This window comes from Vipera berus (genome assembly GCF_964194415.1).
Source record: "Vipera berus genome assembly, chromosome: W".
Classification (NCBI taxonomy): domain Eukaryota; kingdom Metazoa; phylum Chordata; class Lepidosauria; order Squamata; family Viperidae; genus Vipera; species Vipera berus.
The window spans coordinates 58,190,019-58,209,039 of record NC_138210.1 but is presented as its reverse complement, the minus strand read 5'-3'; the positions used below and the strand labels follow the sequence as shown (position 1 = coordinate 58,209,039).

Genomic DNA, 19,021 nt, shown 5'->3' with positions numbered 1-19,021 from the left:
CCTCCCCCTCCCCCTTTGGGCGAGGGGCTGTCCCAAGCCGGCTTCCCCTTCCTTTCGGCCCTGACTGACAGGGATCGCAGCCACTGCCTGCCCTGTGGAGGGGGGACTAACCCCAGCCTCTCCGGCGCAGCCCGGGAACCAACCTGGTGGCCACCTCCAGGGCAGGGCAAGGCGAGAAGGGCTTGCGAGGCTCAGCAGGCGAAGCGAGGCGGCGGGTTGGGCCGGGCCGAGCCGGCCGGGGTATGATGGGCGCCGCGGAACTCAAGGCGGAGCCGCCACCGCCGCCGTCGCCGCTGCTATCGTTGCCTCTGCCGCTGCTTCTGCCGCCGCCGCCTCCGCCACAAGAGCCCTAAAAGAGAGCCGCGCTGGAGGCGCCCCGGCCCAGGTAGAGCATCCGGGCCCGGGGCGCGCCAAGGCAGGCGGGCGGGCGCAGGAAACAAAGGGGGAGCGGAGAAGAGTTGGAGCCGGGACTCCCGGGCTCGGGCGGGCGGCAGAGGCTGAGAGGAACCGTCGGGCTGGGAAGCTTCGCGCCGGGACCCGGCGGTTCTCCGGACTGGCGCGGGTCCGTTAGGGGGGGAGAGCCCGGGCTCCCGGCGGTTCCGCCAGGGACGGGACTCGAAACTCGGGACCAGAACTTCTGCAGTTCTTCGGGGAGGGAGGAAGGAAGGAGGGCGGCGGCGAGGAGCCCGCGGTTCTCCCCGAGAAACGGGGCTTAGTCTTGCCGGGTCCGTTAGAAAAGAGGCGGAGAGGAAGGAAGGAAGGAAGGAGGCTGGATTGGCGCCAGGAGCGGAATACCTGGGCTCCTCCGAGGGAAGAGATGAATGGGCGCCTCTCGTGCGCCATGCAGAGGGGCTGCGGGTGGCTTCTTCTCCGAAGGCAAAAGAGGGGCTTTCTTGGAAACGCGCCTCTTCTCCTGCAAGCCCCGCTTTCTCCGGAGGAGAGAAAAAAGAGGAAGAGGCTCAAACTCAATCTTCTGAATGTGCCTCCTTCGGTTTCGCCAAGCAGCTAGCTGCTACACGCGAAAAGGGGGTAAACAGGAGAGATGGATGGGGGTGAATAATAATAATAATATAGTAATAATAACAAAATAATAATAATAATAATAATAATAATAATAATAATAATAATAATAATAATAATAATAATAATAAACAGCCCAGGATCCGCCTTGAGGAAGACGAAAGTGGGATCTACTTGACTGACACAAGGCATCTCGGTCACTTTTTTTGTTTGTTTGCTTGTTTGTTTTAGTCCCATCCAGGGGCGGGATTCTGGATTTCTCCAGGACAGGAAGTGTTGGAAGAGGTAACTCAACCCCAGTGGTCTTTTATGTGTGTTAAAAATATTATTATTTTTTTTCAGTGCTTTTTTTGTAAAAAGAAAAAAGTGCCGGAACTCACACATGTCATACAACCCGCCTTGCCTACCCTACCAAGGTTCCATCTAAAAAAAGGTGCCGGAACTCCGTTCTGAGCGTTCTATGAGAAAAAAAGCCCTGATTTTTTTTTAAAAAATTAACGTGATGGCCCCAGTTTGCTCAGTTCATACACAGAAGGGCTTTATCCCTGTAATCAAAAGAGCTCCATGGCTACATTCTTAAAGAGACCACACATCCCTATTAGGGGGATTTCATTTCCCAGGATCCCCAGTCAGAATGGGAGTTGTAGTTGAAACGTATCATCCAGGTTAGGGAAGGTTACCATGCAAATCTTGCTTTAGGTGTGTGTGTGTGTGGTGGTGGTGGGGAATTCCTGTAGATTTGTTTAACTTCAGCAGCCCAAGAACAAAAGAGTTGCAGTTCCAGGTAGACCATCCGTCCTTGAGTTTAGGTTAAAATTATATGTATGAATCAGAAAAGAGTAGTTTAGCCACAGAGTTCTCTATGCCATTCTCGGCGCTCTGAATTTAGTACAACACTGCTATTTTCTCCTCTTAGTCCCGTAAAGGGAGATCTTGTGTTATATCTAATGAAATAGATTGGCAGATGATTCAGAGCAGATCCAATCAGGTACTTTAAAGTTCATAATTATTGCCACTAGATGCAGGGAAGATTTTTTAAGAACACTATATTTATTGTATGGGGATTGGGCCTAAAGATGGGATAAATCCAAGATGCTCCATGATCAATTTGAGTTGCCCAGAGAAAAAGTCTGGCATTTAGTGTGGGATTAACTTGCCAAATCTTTATGTGTGGCCAATGTATATAAATCACAGGAACAATGAAAGCCATATGCTTAAATAAATCCTTTCAGCAATGGCTCTGCTGGCTTTGGATTCTAGGAATTGTTTTAACACCTGGGCAGACATCAGATTGGGAACAGATAGCTTAAATCAGTATATTATTAGGTGCTGAAAAAAGGTAGTAAAGTTTTTCCATATTTTACTTGATTTAAAAGAATACAAGCAAGGTATGAAATAAAGATCTCCTTTCTAGTCTTCCTTACAGTATACTAGATAAGTCTATTCCTGTATGATGTGCTAAGTCACCCTGAAGCATGATTGGGGAACTAAGATCCTGATTGATGCAAAGGTAATCAAATTAACCACTCCTGCAGCAAACAATCTCACACCAGATATATAAGCCACACATGCATTTTCCTTGAGTTTTTTTAAAAATAGAATAAAAATGCCTGATGGCTTTGGAGTTGGAGGCACAGAGTGGGGGATGGCTGGATCTTCGCCCACCTCTCTCCTGAGCCCAATTAATTCCCTGCATGTTCACAGAGATTGAAAAGAAGCTGGAGAAGTAAAGATGCTGCTGTCAGAACAACTCTGCTTTGCAGTCATTCCATCAGCCTGTTTCTATGGCAGGTGGAAACAATGGTAGTTACTGGAGACTACAGATTCAGATGACATATCAGACTGTAACTGACGCACATTAACTGAAAAGGGCATGATTTTACATTTACTCAGTATCAAAAATGTACAGCCACCCATTTTGCAAAAAGCAGCTCTGCTTTATCTTAACCATCATTTTACCCTATTGAACAGTTGAGTAGCCTAACTGCAATGGCTAAATTCACGTGATATGTTTAGTGAAGTCAATTATAGATATAATGGATGCTTTTGTACATTATATCAACTTTAGCTAGTTATATTCTGGGGTTTGGATGTATAGTTCGTTACGTAAGCCCAACCCAACCCAACCAAGCTGATGGTTCAATGCATTGTATGAATCCCCAAAGGGTGTGCTATGCAAATATAGCCAGTGTGGTTTACTAAAATCTAGATTTACATGCTATTGTCCATCAAGTCCAAAATTGTGAATTTTGATTTATTGTAACCCTGTAGGGCAGTGTTTCTTAACTTTGCCCACTTGGAGATGTGTGGACTACAAGTTCTAGAATTTGAGTCTGCTATCTGGGGAATTCTGGGAGTTGAAGTCCACACAACTTCAAGTGGCCAAAGTTGAGAAACACTGCAGTAGGGCAGACCATGATGCTACAATCTTGCCGATAAAATAAATAGATAAATAAATACCAGAAGCAATAATACAGAAAATGACTTATCAAATAATTTGCCTGCCTCTTCCAGTCCGTTCTGTGCCAGGAGTGAGCACGAGGGAGAGGGTTATATTTGTTGGTAGCTATTTTGCATCCTGTAGATGGCTGAAGAATTTCAGGTTCCAAATTTCTTAACAGCAGTAAGAAAATGATTCCTCATTCCAAGTGTAAAATTCTCAGTCCTGTTTCATTTTGGTAGATCCTTCTCCGAGACCTTTGGAAATTATTTGTATGGTTTTGTACACTTTTACTTCCTGGGGAGGGAGAAAGAGCTTCCACTTAAAAGTCAAATCAAGTTCTTAAGACTATAATCCTGATTGAATGAAAGGTAGGAAAAGCTCTTTGCTACCTAAAGAAGAATTTCCCTGCATGCTGTCTTTCATAGGATTGCTAAGGATTGAAGCAGGAACCCTGCTGTACTATTACTGGATTGCAGCCCTTCTCCAAAGAAATGAATGTTGGAAGGCTGCTTTATATCAGGTCACATTATGGGGGGGGCAGCCTCACTGGATCCTAGTGACTTTTCAAACTCTCAGGTAGAGAGACATCCTTCAGACGATCTACTTAATTTTTTAAAGGAAGATGCTGAGGATTATCTTTTTCCAGGAGGAAGAAGCTACATCACTGCTGGTCTTGGTTAGAATAACATGCTAAACTTACTTTATACAAGGCAATGTCTGAATTTTAGGAGATGCCTAATGATTTCATAAATGATCAAACCATAGTATATTCTACAGTTACATTGATCATAAGCAGGCGTTCCATGACTTGTTTCATTCTTATTAGAAATTATCAGATGTATTGATAAGGTATATTGATAAGATTTATAACCCATTTTTCCACTGATGAATTTAAGATAGCATCCATCTTTTTTTCTGTGTCAACCCTATGAATTAGAGAGGGCTAAAAGCTCTAAATTGTGTTTTCCAACCTTAGTAACTTGAAGATGTATGGACTTCATCTCCCAGAATTCCCCAGCCACAATGTGGTTGGGTGGTATGACTGACCAGGGAATTCTTGCAGTTGATGTCCACATAATGCCGCTTGGGGTGTGTGTGAAAGCCCTAATAAGCAGGCATATACATAGAAAGAAGGCTATTGCTAAGCTTGTAAGCCGCCCTGAGTCTTCGGAGAAGGGCGGGATATAAATGGAATTAAAATAAATAAATAAATAAATATTGTTAAGCTGCCAAGATTGAGAAATATTGCCCTAAATCATGCAGTAAGACTTACTCCCAAATCAGTGGGTGTTAAATTGTAGTTCCAGTAATAATCAGCGTAAGTAATTCTCTTCTGAGATTCACTGCAGGATGTGATAGAAGGGATACCAGATGCAGAACTAAGCTGGGAGCCTCTGCCTTTAAAGCTGAAGAAATTTAAACAAGTTGTAGCCTGTCACATAAGTGAGATGACATTAAGCAGAGATTAGACATATTCCTGAAGGAGGAGATTATTTTTATTCCCTGTTTCTGATACTTAGCTATGAATGCTGATGTAGGAAATCTTACGTAGGAAAAAGCACCAACGATTGAAAAATGGTAGCACAAGCAGACTTAGGAAGACTACATATAATACGTAGAAGGAACAGATGAAGTTATTAGGATGACTTGGAAGACCTTTGATGCAGGTACAGTAGTCCTCAATTTATGACTGGTCATGTAGTGATTATTTGAAATTACATGGGACACCCCCCACCCCCAAAAAAGCTAGATACAACCCAAAGAATGTGATGGACAGCCACATTCCCCTGTCACATGACTGCATTTTGATCACTCAGCAACTGGCCCACATTTATGATCATTTGCAGAGTACTTCAGTCATATAACCATGATTTACCATGTTTTTGCAGGAAACTGGCAGTTTACTTCCTTTCCAGCAGAAAACAGCCCACTACAAACAATGGGTTTTATGACCGCCGCAAAAAAAGATTGTAAAATCAGGTTGGTCACTGATGACCCATTTTACAACTGTAATGGCCAGGAACAATTATGGTCATAAGTCAAGGACTATCTGTGGTTAAAACTGCTTCTTGGCGATGCATTTATTGCAAAACAGCCCTCTCTCATTCATAGAATTTCATGGGGCATTCAGATGCCACCTTTTTGTTCTAATTCGCTTATTTTTTTCTTTCTGTATTTTCTTTTTTTTTTTCTTCGCAGAAAAGCCCACAAAGGTGTGGGGGAAAATGGGAGGGCCGCACAAAACATTCAGTCCAGGGAATCAAAGTATTCCCAAAGGGGGTAGGAATGAATCAGAGGGCTGGCATCCTGAATAATAGCTCTCTATCCTATTGTGTCTTCTCAAAGGTCCCACTTAATAGTTGTGATTTCTATATTGAAATACAATCTTTCAAAGCAGTAAATCATTTATATGCTCCTGAAAACAGAAGGGGAAATGCATTTCTTCCTTTGCGGCTGATGATTTCCTGATATCTAATTGGATATTATTGTAAGCTAAATTCCAGAAATGATGGGACTTTTTGAAGACAGAACCGAACATTCTTAAATTCCCTCCTGTGCAGCAGATATATTGTAATTCAGGGTTCCCTATTTGATGCCTTATAGACTATAATTCCCATGGTCCCCATCCATCATGGCCCATTTGAGTTGTAAACCAGGACATCTGGAGGTTGCCATTTTGTAGAAAACTAGGCCATTTTGTATTACTATCCAGGCCTTTGATTGAGGCTGCCAGGGAAAATAACCATATGTGATCATTTGACCCTCCGCATATTAGCACCAAACTGCCACTGCCTAGGTGTGAAACCAGTCTTAGTAGTAGGCAAACAATGGTTACGAAACCAATATCTAAGAATGGGCCTGCTTCTTCTGAGCATAATTCTTAATGGTGTTTTTCCTTTCTATATCAGGGAGGTGCCCTTTTACTTAATCATCACATCACCGGCAATAGGATACCTTTAAAGATTGTCCATCCTTTCCGGTTGGGTATCTTATACCTATCTGGCTCCCTGGGACTGCACGTTGCCTTGAAGCTCTCTTTCACTTGGCCCAGTCTCCTCCCGCTGGGTAGTTCTACTTTTGTCTGCAGGAAGCTTGGAGGACTTAGAGCTTCCTTTCTTGGGGGAGGAAAAGATGGCTGCCACACAGGAAGTACCTCCTCCAGCACTGGGCCTCCACTTTTTGTACCCATTAGAAGAAACAATGGCGCCCAGGGTGAAAATAGAAGAGCCTGGACCTCCATGTCCTGAAGCTGGTTGGGAATGGGATGCTCCGGGGAAGACTCCTCTTGTTGTCCAGGCAGGCACCATTAGTGATCTGTTGAGGTGGGCAACTCCTCCCCAAGTGAGAAGCGACCCAATCCCGCAGCTTTGGGAGGTTCAGTGCCAGGAGATGGTGCAAAGCCTGAGGACACCTGCTGATGTCATGCCAGCCCCGGTGCCTGTCCCACCCCCGGCCCCTGGCTGGAGCAACCTTCAACTACCTGAGCTTGCACCCGTGGATGACATTGAAGCCTACCTGTCATCCTTTGAGCGCGCGGCCGAATCGTGCCAGTGGCCGAGAGGAGAGTGGATGAGCCGCCTTATGCCAGCTCTCGGAAAAGCCCAGCCACCCCATAATGGCTTGGATGCCAGAGGTGGCAGGAATGAGCATAGGAAGTCCAAATCTTCTGGCCTGCGAGGGGAGGCAGGCGCCAATGTGGAAATGCAGCGGCAGCGTTTCCGGCAGTTCCGTTACCAGGACTCTGAAGGCCCCCGGGAGGCTTGTCGGAGGCTCCGGGAGCTTTGCCGGCGTTGGCTGAAGCCTGAGAGCCGCACCAAGGAGCAGATTCTGGAACTGCTGATCCTGGAGCAGTTCCTGACCATCTTGCCCCAAGAGATCCAGAGCTGGGTGTGGGAGCGAGGCCCTGAGACGTGCGCCCAAGCGGTAGCCTTGGTGGAAGGATACCAGATGGGACGGCGAGAGGCAGGGATGTGGGAGCAGCAGGTAAGGGAATTTTTAATCCTCTTGATTTCTAGGAGATACGTTGTGATGAAAACTTAACATCCTTAGCACACCAACATGTTTTTCTCATTCTGCCTCCCCCCACCTTCACCCACCCACAAGGCAAAGGAGAATTGTATCAGTGTTTTAATGATTGCATCAGTGTTTCATGGATATAAAAAAAGCCAAGGCTTTGCCCAAGTGCAACTTGCAATGTAGATGATGCAAAATTGGCAGGAAAAAGCTCAGTCGTAGATAGAGGAAAGATAATACATGGGTAAAAAGTTCTTGTGAGTTGGCACAGGATTTCAACAGAATTATCTTTTTCTTAACGTGTTGGATTTGTTTATGGATTATTTTTTAAATAGGCTTTAAACCTTTTCCTGTTTTATATACAAAGAGGGCGGAAAAGACTGGGTCATGTGACAGGTTTTCTCATTAGGAAATGAACCTGCATTTAGCCAACCACCTTTCTTCCTGATTTATTCAGGTTGGAAATGGCTGATCATCAATTGTTAAGGGCCTCCTCGTATGCAAGCTTGCAGGGGGATTCTGGTGAAACAAGCCGAAAGCAGCATCTCCAAATGCCTTGGATGGCAGCTCTTACAGTCTCTTGTTATTAGCCATGTTGGTTAAAAACTGATGAGTGCTGAAATTCAAAACCTTCAGAAGACTCCAGGCTTTTGGTTACTCCAATGAGTAGGGTACTAGATAAGATGGACTTGTTATCAGATAGATCTGTATCCTTTTGAAAAGTTTTTGGAATGGGAGTTGCAAAACAACCACCATGGACGCTTAAATGGCTAATCAGTTCTCCTTTAGATTTAAGGCTTAAAACAAATAAGTGGAATGGGTAGATTTCCCTCATTTCTTAGTGACCCACTGTTGTCCTTGTTGCTAGGTTACAGTGCGGGTCAAGGTTGAACAGGTAAGCCCACAGGAAATGATTTTACCTGGAGCAGCGTGGGATCCTTCAGCCTCACTGCTGCCCCATCCCGAGTGCCTTTCCTCATCCGATATAACGCTAAACCAGCCTATCCCAGGCCCTGCTCTCAAGATGCCCTGCATCCCAAAACAGGAACCACAAGGCCTTCAGGAAACAGGTAAGAAGGAAGAGAAAAGCAGGATGTTCTGGGAATTTTTCCTGCTAAAGGGAATCAGTTGCTACAGGAAAAATAAATCAGTGATAAAGTCTTTAGGGAAGTTTTGTCTGTAACAGATGAGGAATTGTACCATTCCCATTATCTCCAGCCAGTGGAGCTAGAACAAGAATTTGTAGTTCAGCAATATCTGAAAAGATAGTTGAGATAAGAAATTCAGTTTTTTTAAAAATAAATCTATGGAATGATTGGATATGAGAGGAGATGAATATTCATTTAAGAATTCTAACGCTTCCATTTAGTGGGCATCCAGATGTTTGCAGTAAAGATTTGGTAGCTCTGTGCAAACCATGTTATTTAACAGTAACTATGAAAAAAAACTTCTGCCAACCTAGCAGTTCGAAAGCACGTAAAAATGCAAGTAGAAAAATAGGGACCACTATGGTGGGAAGGTAACAGCGTTCCGTGCACCTTTGGCGTCTAGTCATGCCGGCCACATGACCACGGAGACGTCCTCAGACAAGCGCTGGCTCTTCGGCTTTGAAACAGAGATGAGCACCAGCCCCTAGAGTTGGAAACGACTAGCACGCATGTGCGGGAGAACCTTTACCTTTACCTATGCTAAAAAAAAATATTTGAGTTTCTCCAGTTCCCAGAAATTCCTTCCACATTTTTAGCGGACAGCAGTTTGATGTAGGCGGAAGAGAGAATATAATCTAACTTATCTATCTCTTATCTATCTGAGGACTTTTACTTCATTCATTAGAGCAGCTAAACAAGATATACCCTACCAAGATGTTTGAACAGAATAAGAGCTGAAGATGGAAAAAGAAAATAAATGTTAAAATTCAATTTTTTCCAGTATTTATTTATTTATTTTTTTATTTTATTAGATTTATATACTGCCCTTTCCCGAAGGACTCAGGGCGGTTTACAGGGCATTTTAAAATCACACCAATACAAAATACAAAAGTTAAAAGACAATTAAAAAGATTAAATTATCCCTGAAAATAGAACCCCAGTTAAAATTCTCAGCCTGGGCCAGAGAGCTCAAAGAGCCAAGTCTTCAGGTCCCGGCGGAATGAACGCAGGTCAGGGGCAGTCCTGAGCTCCACGGGCAGCTGGTTCCAGAGGGTGCACTGGACGAAGGGAACTTGATGCTGGCAGCAGGTGTTCCCTCAAATATCCCGGACCCAAGCCATTTAGGGCTTTATAGGTCATCACCAGCACCTTGAATCTCACCCGGAGGGCAACCGGAAGCCAATGCAGCTCACGGAGTAGAGGTGTTACATGGGAGTATTGGGAAACCCCCATCACAACTCGCGCGGCCGCATTCTGCACCAGTTGAAGCCTCCGAGTGGTCCTCAAGGGCAGCCCCATGTAGAGAGCATTGCAGTAGTCTAAACGGGAGGTCACGAGCGCATGAGTGACTGTGCATAGGGCATCTCGGTCCAGGTAGGGTCGCAACTGGCGCACCAGGCGAACCTGGGCAAAAGCCCCCCTGGTCACGGCTCCTATATGATCTTCAAAATTGAGCCGTGAGTCCAGGAGGACGCCCAAGTTGCGAGCCCTATCAACGGGGGGTAACACCTCACCCCCCATCGTTAAAGGTGGAATAGTTTGGTTAGCCCGAGATGCCGATACGCAAAGCCACTCAGTCTTGGCAGGATTGAGACGAAGCCTGTTTCTCCCCATCCAGACCTGGACCGCCTCCAGGCAACGGGACATCACGGCGAGGGCATCGCTGGGTTGGTTCGGGGTGGAGAAAAAAAGTTGGGTATCATCAGCGTACTGATGATACCCCACCCCGAAACCACGAATGACCTCGCCCAGCGGCTTCATATAGATGTTGAACAGGAGGGGCGAGAGAACCGACCCCTGAGGGACTCCACAAACAAGAGGCCTCGGGGTGGATCTCTGCCCTCCCGTCAACACCGACTGCAAGCAGCCCAGGAGATAGGAGGAGAACCACCGTAAAATGGTGCCTCCCACTCCCAGCCCCCTGAGATGCTGCAGTAGGATACCATGGTCAATGGTATCGAAAGCCGCTGAGAGATCTAATAGGACTAGGACAGAGGAGCAACCCCTGTCCCGAGCCCGCCAGAGATCATTCACCAGTGCGACCAATGCCATCTCCGTGCTGTGCCCGGGCCTGAAACCCAATTGGTACGAGTCCAGATAATCAGTTTCCTCCAGGAACAGAGGAAGCTGATGCGCCACCACGCTCTCAACAACCTTCGCCAGAAAGTGAAGGTTGGAGACTGGACGATAGTTATTTAAAACAGCCGGGTCCAGGGCAGGCTTTTTGAGGAGGGGTCTCACCACCGCCTCCTTCAAGGCGGCGAGGAAGATACCCTCCTTCAAAGAAGCAGTTATTACTGCCTGGAACCAGCCTCGTGTCCCCTCCCGAGCCACATAAACCAGCCAGGAAGGGCACGGATCCAACAAACAAGTGGTGGAGCTCAGCCTCCCCATGATCCTGTCCACATCATCAGGGGAAACAGGATCGAACTCAGTCCAGATAACATGCTCAAGACCGTCCGATTCCTCCACGTCAGACTCCACCCAGTCAGAGTCCAAACCGGCCAGGATCTGAGCGATTTTGTCCGTCAGATGATGACTAAACTCCTCGGCCCGTCCCTGCAAGGGATCCTCCCTCACCTCCTGGTTAAGAAGGGAGCGAGTCACCCTAAACAAGGCGGCCGGGCGATTATCTGCGGACGCAATGAGGGCGGCGAAGTAGTTAGCCCTCGCCGTCCTCATCGCAGCAAGATTTAACCTTATAAAGGTTCTTAACTGCAATCGGTCAGATTTGGAACAGCTGGACCTCCAACCGCTCTCTAGACCCCGTCTCCGACGTTTCATCTCCCGGAGCTCCACAGAAAACCATGGAGCCCAACGGGATCTGCGCCGGGTCAGAGGTCGCAAGGGTACAACACAGTTGAGTGCCTCAGTGGCCGCCCTTTCCCAGGCATCCACCAAGAAGTCAGCTGGGCTGTGAGTGAGGGCGATAGGTATAGACCCAAGCGCCATCTGGAACCATTCAGGGTCCATTAGGCACCTGGGGCGGAACTATCTAGTTGGTTCTGCCGCCCAGCAGCGGGGGGTGGCATAACAGAAGACCAGCCGCAGGAGATGATGGTCGGACCATGACAGGGGAGTAACAACCGGTTGAGAGTGTGGTGGCGCATCAGCTCCCTCTGGTCCTGGATGAAGCGGATTATCTAGACCCGTACCAATCGGGTTTCAGGCCCGGGCACAGCACGGAGACGGCATTGGTCGCGCTGGTGAATGATCTCTGGAGGGCTCGGGACAGGGGATATTCCTCTGTTCTAGTCCTATTAGACCTCTCGGCGGCTTTCGATACCATCAATCATGGTATCTTGCTGCGGCGTCTCAGGGGACTGGGAGTGGGAGGCACAGTCTTACAGTGGTTCTCCTCCTATCTCCAGGGACGTTCGCAGTCGGTGTTGGCAGGAGGGCAGAGGTCGACCGCGAGGTCTCTCGTTTGTGGAGTTCCTCAGGGGTCGGTCCTCTCGCCTCTCCTGTTCAACATCTACATGAAACCGCTGGGTGAGATCATTCGTGGTTTTGGAGTTGGGTATCATCAGTACGCGGATGATACCCAACTTTTCTTTTCGACCCCAAACCACCCCAGTGATGCCCTCAACGTGATGTCCCGTTGCCTGGAGGCGGTTCGGGTCTGGATGGGGAGGAACAGACTTCAACTCAACCCCGACAAGACTGAGTGGCTTTGCATATCTTCATCCCGGGTTTATTCGGACATTCCACCTCTTGCTATGGGGGGTGAACTATTACCCCCCGTAGATAGGGCTCGCAACTTGGGAGTCCTCCTAGATTCACGGCTCACCTTGGAAGACCATATAGGAGCTGTGACTAGGGGGGCTTTCGCCCAGGTTCGCCTGGTGCGCCAGTTGCGGCCCTATCTTAGCCGGGATGATTTATGCACGGTCACTCATGCGCTCGTGGCCTCTCGTCTGGACTACTGCAACGCTCTCTACATGGGGCTGCCCTTGAGGACCACCCGGAAGCTCCAACTGGTACAGAATGCAGCCGCGAGAGTTGTGTTGGGAGTCTCCCGATACTCCCACGTTACACCTTTGCTCCGTGAGCTGCATTGGTTGCCAGTTGCCTTCCGGGTGAGATTCAAGGTACTGGTAATGGTGTTCAAAGCCCTTCATGGCATGGGGCCGGAGTACCTTAGGGAACATCTGCTGCCGGCATCAAGCTCCCTGCGCCCTGTGCGTTCCCACAGAGAGGGCCTCCTCAGGGTGCCACCGATCAGAGAATGTCGATTGGTGGCGCCCAGGGGGAGATCCTTCTCTGTGGGCGCTCCGGAGCTGTGGAATCAGTTGCCGGTAGAGCTCCGGATGGCGCCCGATCTTCGCTCCTTTCGTCGCGATCTCAAGACGTTTTTGTTTGTTCAAGCCGGCCTAGCCTGATGGGGATTGGTGGGGTTTTTATTTTTTGTACTCTTAATTTTATTTTTGGGGTTTTATTATTGTATTAATTGTTTTAACTTGGGCAATTATTTAATCTCTTTTTAATGTTTGTACTTTGTATTTGACTTTTGCCCTGTGAACCGCCCTGAGTCCTCAGGGAGAAGGGCGGTATATAAATATTATTAAATTAAATTAAATTAAATTAAACCCCCTCCCAAATCATCCAACCACTGTCCAGACAGGAACACCAGGTCGAGAGTGTGACCCCCCACATGAGTCGGGCCTTGAATTACCTGAGTCAGGTCCATGGCCGTCATGGAGGCCATGAACTCCCGGGCTAGCTCCGATGACCCTCCCAGGGAAGGCAGGTTGAAGTCACCCAGCACTATGAGCCTGGGGAACTCCACCGCCAACCCTGAGAGGGTGTCGAGCAGCTCGGGCAGAGCTGTTGCCACACAGCTGGGCGCCAGGTATGTAAGCAACAAGCTCATCTGAACCCGAGAACCACATCTCAGGAGGAGGGACTCACTCACACCAATCTGGACAATGGTGGTCTCCCGCGGACATAAAGTCTCCCTGATAACCACCGCCACCCCACCACCCCTACCCTGAGCCCGTGGCTGGTGTAGCACACGGAAACCTGGGGGGCATAATTCAATCAGAGGGACCCTTCCCTCTGAGCCCAACTAGGTTTCCGTAATGCATGCCAGATCCGCTCGTTCTTCCTCGATCAAGTCTCGAACGAGGGGAGCCTTATTAACAACGGACCTGGCATTAAGGTAAACCAGCCTGAGCTCAGGGGCCTGATCACCCTCACCCCCGGGCAAAAGGGTGCTAATTGGAGGGTCGGAGCGCGTCACCGCTCGCAAGCAGCAGGGGTGCGATCCCGGATGTCGATACGGCCCTCCGTGCACACATCTGCTGCCATTCCCTATCGTCGTGCTACAGTAATGTAGCACCTTTTCTTTTTGTCCCTTTGAGTCAGTCATGACTTCTGGAAAATGTCTAGATGAGTCCCTACAGTTTTCTTGTCAAGATTTTTTTAGAAGCGGTTTGCCATTGCCTGCTTTCTAGGCTAAGAGAGAAAGACAGGCCCAGACAGCCTAAGGCAGGACTAGAACTTGCAGTCTCCAGTTTCTAGCCCAGTGCCTTCAATTGCTATACCACTACAAAAATTAAATGATTTTGTATCTAAATCCTATCTCATTGGATCTCATTTGTGTGTATAGCATTTGAGAGTTCAGTGAGAAAAAAAGGCATCTTACAGTTGAAGTCTGTCTTCCTCCGTCTGATGCATTTCAGATGAGTTGAACTTTCTTTTTCCAAATAAATGGAGAATATATATTGATTACGCTTTTCACAGGAGCGCCATGGACTGAGCACAGACGATAAGAGATTTGAAATAGAACTTAGAACAGTAATATATTGTTCAGCTTAACTAAAGCGATTGTAGGGTTAATCAGGGGTGTCAAACTCAGTTTCATTGAGGGCCGCATCAGCATTGCAGTTGGCCTCACGGGGCCGGGTGGGTATGGCCTGGGTGGGCGTGGCCTAGAGTGCGTATGGCCTACTGGGTGGGCGTGGCCAGCTCTACATCGTTCGCATCAAGGGTGCCTATGGGGGCCTGGTCAGGTGTGGGACAGACCTGAGGGTCTCTGGGCCAGGGCCAAGGCAGTGGGGGCCATTCCCTCACTGTTTCCAGGATGGCTTCGCGGGCCACATGAAACCACTTCGCGGGCCAGATCTGGCCCCCGGGCCTTGTGTTTGACATATCTGGATTAGATAGATGAAGGACGTTCCATTAATGCAGCCTGATCTGGTTGCTTCCAGATATCATGGGTTAAACTCCAGTGATTCCCATTTCCAGAACTTTTAATTTGGCCCAACTCTTGCTCCTGCAATTATCTGCCTCAGCCTTTTTTTTTTTAATCTGAACTAGGGACAGTAGAGAAATGTTCATTAACAGTCTCAAAGGTGCTTTTTCAAAAGGCAACTGGACTATTTTTTTTTCCTTGAGGAGGAAGAAGAAGAAGACATTTTGCTTCTCATACAAGAAGCTTAATCGATTCTGGCAAAATGGTGGGGGCAAAAGTCCAGACTGAATCTTCTGGATACAGAGGACACATTGGTTTGAAAGAGGGGTAAAAAGAGGCTATTTATGTTAACATTGAGCAGCTTTCTCTCAACAAAGGGGAGGAATATGACACCACCTATCTTCTGTCTGCAACACAGTCCTTTCAGCAGTTCCCAAAAGATTACACCCCCATTTGCCCTCTGATACAGGTGACCCCGAGAGCACAGATAAACCCCCAGGTGGCCTCAAAAGCTCTCAGAGAGAGTGCTAATGACCAGAGGACTGCAAAGAAATATAATCCTTCCACCACCATCCCATCCTGTCAGATCTAATCCTTCCATCGCCCCCACCATCCTGCCAGAACCAATGAAGCTTCTTGGATGAGAAGCAAAATGTCTTCGAGGAAAAACAAAGTCTAGTTGTCTTTTCAAAAAGCACCTTTGAGACAACTATGGTCTGGATGATTGAGAATCTCCACAGATGTTCATTAACAGTGTAATGTAAATTTATCTGATTCCAATTCCTGAATCTATAGGCAAACTGGAATGCAGCTGTTTCACCTAAATCTGCTCTTTGGAATCAAAGCTTACTAATTACAATGGGCATGGAATAGAACAAGTTTAAAATCTGAGAAATGAAGAACTGAGCAAAATCGATCATAAATGAGTCAGCTCTTTTTTTCATTCTATCAAACTTCAACTATTTCTGCCTATCGTTAGCTGCTCATGGTTCCTCTTTTTGTGTATTTATCCTCTACTCTTGCTTTTCCAAACCCAACAATAATTGCTCTTGTATGGCCAATAATTATAGGCCTTTATAGCAATAGCACTTAGACTCATATACCGCTTCACAGTGCTTTATAGCCTTCTCTAAGCGGTTTACAGAGTCAGCATATTGCCCCCAACAATCATTTTACCAACCTCAGAAGGATGGAAGGCTGAGTCAACCTTGAGCTGGTGAGAATTGAACTGTCAAACTGCAGACAGCCGGCAGTCAGCAGAAGTAGCCTGCAGTACTGCATTCTAACCACTGCGCCACCATGGCTTCATCTTATGCCAACTTATTTTTGATCAGCTATTAGTCTGACAGACAACCAAAACTATGCCTATGTATACAGACATTACCAGATGGAACATACAGAAATTAAATTGACTATATTTTTATATAAAGAGATGGAAGAGCTCAGTTAGAAGAACAAAGATGGGACCAGGAGCTAATCACAGAACAAATTCAGTTCAACCTAACGTGGAAGAACAAAGTTAGTCAGTTTACCAAGTAAGATCTTAAACATAAGCCTACCATTTTCAAAGACAATATTTGGCGCTTTGAAGTCCCGAATCTCAGTGATAGGAAACCAGAGATATTACAGAATTAAATAAATTGTTATGGATGAATGTCAAAAGTGGCCACCAAAGAGAGGAAATGGCTGAGGAAGAAAAAGTAACTGGGACACTGGGAGGCAGTGATCATGCTGTCCTGGAATTTCAGATAATGTATTGATGAGAAACTTCAGCCATACCTCAATATTAGACTTCATGAGAGAAGACTTTGTTAGACTGAGAAGGATAGTAGGCAACATCCAATGGTTTGATATTGTAAAGGAGAAAAAATGTCCAAGATCTTTGATAAAGTCAGGCTTTTCTGGAAGGCCTATACAGCTGAGTGCCGAGCTATGGATTGAATCCATAGCTCGGTTCTCGGCCGCAGTGGCCTTCTGGAAAGGCCTGGCTGCAGAAGACACAGCAGAAGAAGTAGGCCAGCAAGGAGAGACCTGGCTGCAAAGTAAGTGGGTGTGGGGCGTGTGGGGTAGCTCCACACCCACACACCCCATCCTAGCTTGCTTTTTAGGTGTGTGCCTTGCCCCCAAACTAGGGCTTACTTTCAGGGAAACGCGGTAACTGCATGTTGTTAGATTCATCTGCCCATTATGAAAGAGTTTTCTTTTTCTTTCTTGACAGGCTCTCTACTGGCCAATGGTATCCGAGAGAACCACTCTTTGCCTGGAGGCATGATGGAAATGGGATTGCTCCCTGGGAATTCCCGTGAGAAAATGTTGGGTGAGAATTGTGGTGAACGGATGAGTCAACAATGTGATGTGAGATGTGGAGACACCAGAGAGAATCCAGTTGCACATCTCAACTCTCTTGGAGGCTCTCACCCAGCAGGAAAGTCCCTTCACCAGTGTTCAGAATGCGGGAAAACATTTAGCCGTAACTCACATCTGCTCACTCACCTAAGGATCCATACTGGGGAGAAGCCCCACCAGTGCCCTCAGTGTGGCAAACGTTTTGGTCATACTTCCCAGCTGACTCGTCATCAGAGGACCCATGCCTCAGAGAGACCTTTCCGATGTGCTCAGTGCAGCCGAAGTTTTTACCAGAGCTCAGAGCTGACCAGGCATCGAGTGTCCCATGCCAGAGACCGTCCGTACGGGTGCAGCCAATGTGGGAAGAAGTTTCGCTGGAGTTCTGATCTCATCCGACACCAGATCACCCACACAGGAGAGAGACCGTACAAGTGTCCTGACTGCGGGAAGAAGTTTGGTCAGAATTCGCACCTGGTTCGACATCGGAGAACCCACACTACTTAGCCAAGATCTTCCCGGAAGGAAAGAAAATGTGTTTCCCAGCATTGAAAGCTCACTAAGGGCCAAAGCATGGAACCAGACCACCGTTTAGCTTAGTGTCATAACGAGCCAGATGACCGATGAACTTTCGGTTCAGTATCTGCAGAGATTTACCTGTTGATATGGCTTAATTAGGAAAAAAATCCAGTCTACCTGCAGTGGGATAGGCAAGGTGGCAGTTCCACAATACCAATTTGTGTTCTACCTAGAAAGTCACAGTAGAATGGAACTGATTACTTTAAAAAAGGTGCTGAGCCTTACTAGAGCTGACTTCCTGGACAATACTAAACCACTAATATTGTGGTGGCCCCAGTTGGATGTCTTTTTTTCTTTTCTCTATCTCCTTTTCCTTCCTCCCTCATTCTCTTTTAAATAGAAAAGATAATAGATCTTCTAGTCATCTAGACAGATTTATTGTTACATAACACAACTTGTATTCCTTGCCCTGAGGCCATTTCTTTGTCGTGAAGCAAAAGCAATGTATTTTTTAGAGAAAACGACCAGTCTGTATTGGCAGAGGGTTGAAATCTTTTAAAATGATGGACATCTCCTCTTGGGGAAGCTGCTGTGGAGTATTTTGCCTTTTTTTTTTGAAATTACAACTTTGATAAATGGGAAAATTGTCAACCTAAATTTGTAGTGACATGGAGTGTGTATAACAGGGCTGGGTATGATTTCAGTGGGTTGGCCTGCAGCTTAGGTGAATTTTTATTATGGCCGACTCTTAAGGGCTGGCCATGACTATACAAAGGGATTGATGCAGGCCTCCCATCTGGGACTCTTCATTGCCAGTAATCCGGTCGATCTATTGCACACAGCCTCTTTCTTCTTTGTGAGGGGCAACCCTGGCGAAACACTCTTTCCTCACATTCGGCAAAGAATATCTCAAAAGTATATTCTTGGGTACTTCAAGAGGAGACCGCTGCTAAGACTTTAATGCTGTTCACGTTGGGTCATGGGAAGTGGTGGTAGAAGAAGTTAGAGAGTCCTTTGCTGGAGGGAATCGGTACAATACTAAATGCAGTTCCACCCTTTTTATTGACATAATCCTGACCAAGGATCTCTTGTAATTAATTATGGTAGCCACGTTGACCTAATACATTTATCAGGACAATGAACGCTCAAGCTATAGCACACTTAATGTTCGTTGCTCTTTGGGAGTGGCTTACGTGTTGTGTGGATCCGACTCATTTGATTAGTCTTAAGTTCCAGTGCATTGTGTAAACCCAGATAATGGGTTAATTCAAGAGCCAGGTTAAGCATCTTGTATGAACCTAATCAATCTGCTAGAAGAGAAAAATATCCAAATGTCTA

The 19,021-nt window shown here is 46.7% G+C and overlaps 1 protein-coding gene across 1 annotated transcript; it reads left to right on the top strand.

Moving 5' to 3' along the window:
* Positions 1 to 301: 301 nt before the first annotated feature.
* Positions 302 to 18,326, top strand: LOC308676120 (uncharacterized protein). The gene is made up of 5 exons (XM_081341856.1): positions 302 to 385; positions 1,252 to 1,305; positions 6,373 to 7,447; positions 8,346 to 8,547; positions 17,040 to 18,326. Exons 3-5 carry the CDS (start codon positions 6,596 to 6,598, stop codon positions 17,669 to 17,671), a joined length of 1,686 nt encoding a protein of 561 aa, XP_081197982.1. The 5' UTR covers positions 302 to 385; positions 1,252 to 1,305; positions 6,373 to 6,595; the 3' UTR covers positions 17,672 to 18,326.
* Positions 18,327 to 19,021: the final 695 nt, after the last annotated feature.

Excerpts from the sequence above, each read along its gene's own strand:
- LOC308676120 (XM_081341856.1), top strand. The coding sequence starts at position 6,596 with ATGGCTGCCACACAGGAAGTACCTCCTCCAGCACTGGGCCTCCACTTT. Across the intron at positions 7,448-8,345 it reads CAGGGATGTGGGAGCAGCAG|GTTACAGTGCGGGTCAAGGT; the intron begins GTAAGGGAATTT and ends CCTTGTTGCTAG. Across the intron at positions 8,548-17,039 it reads ACAAGGCCTTCAGGAAACAG|GCTCTCTACTGGCCAATGGT; the intron begins GTAAGAAGGAAG and ends CTTTCTTGACAG.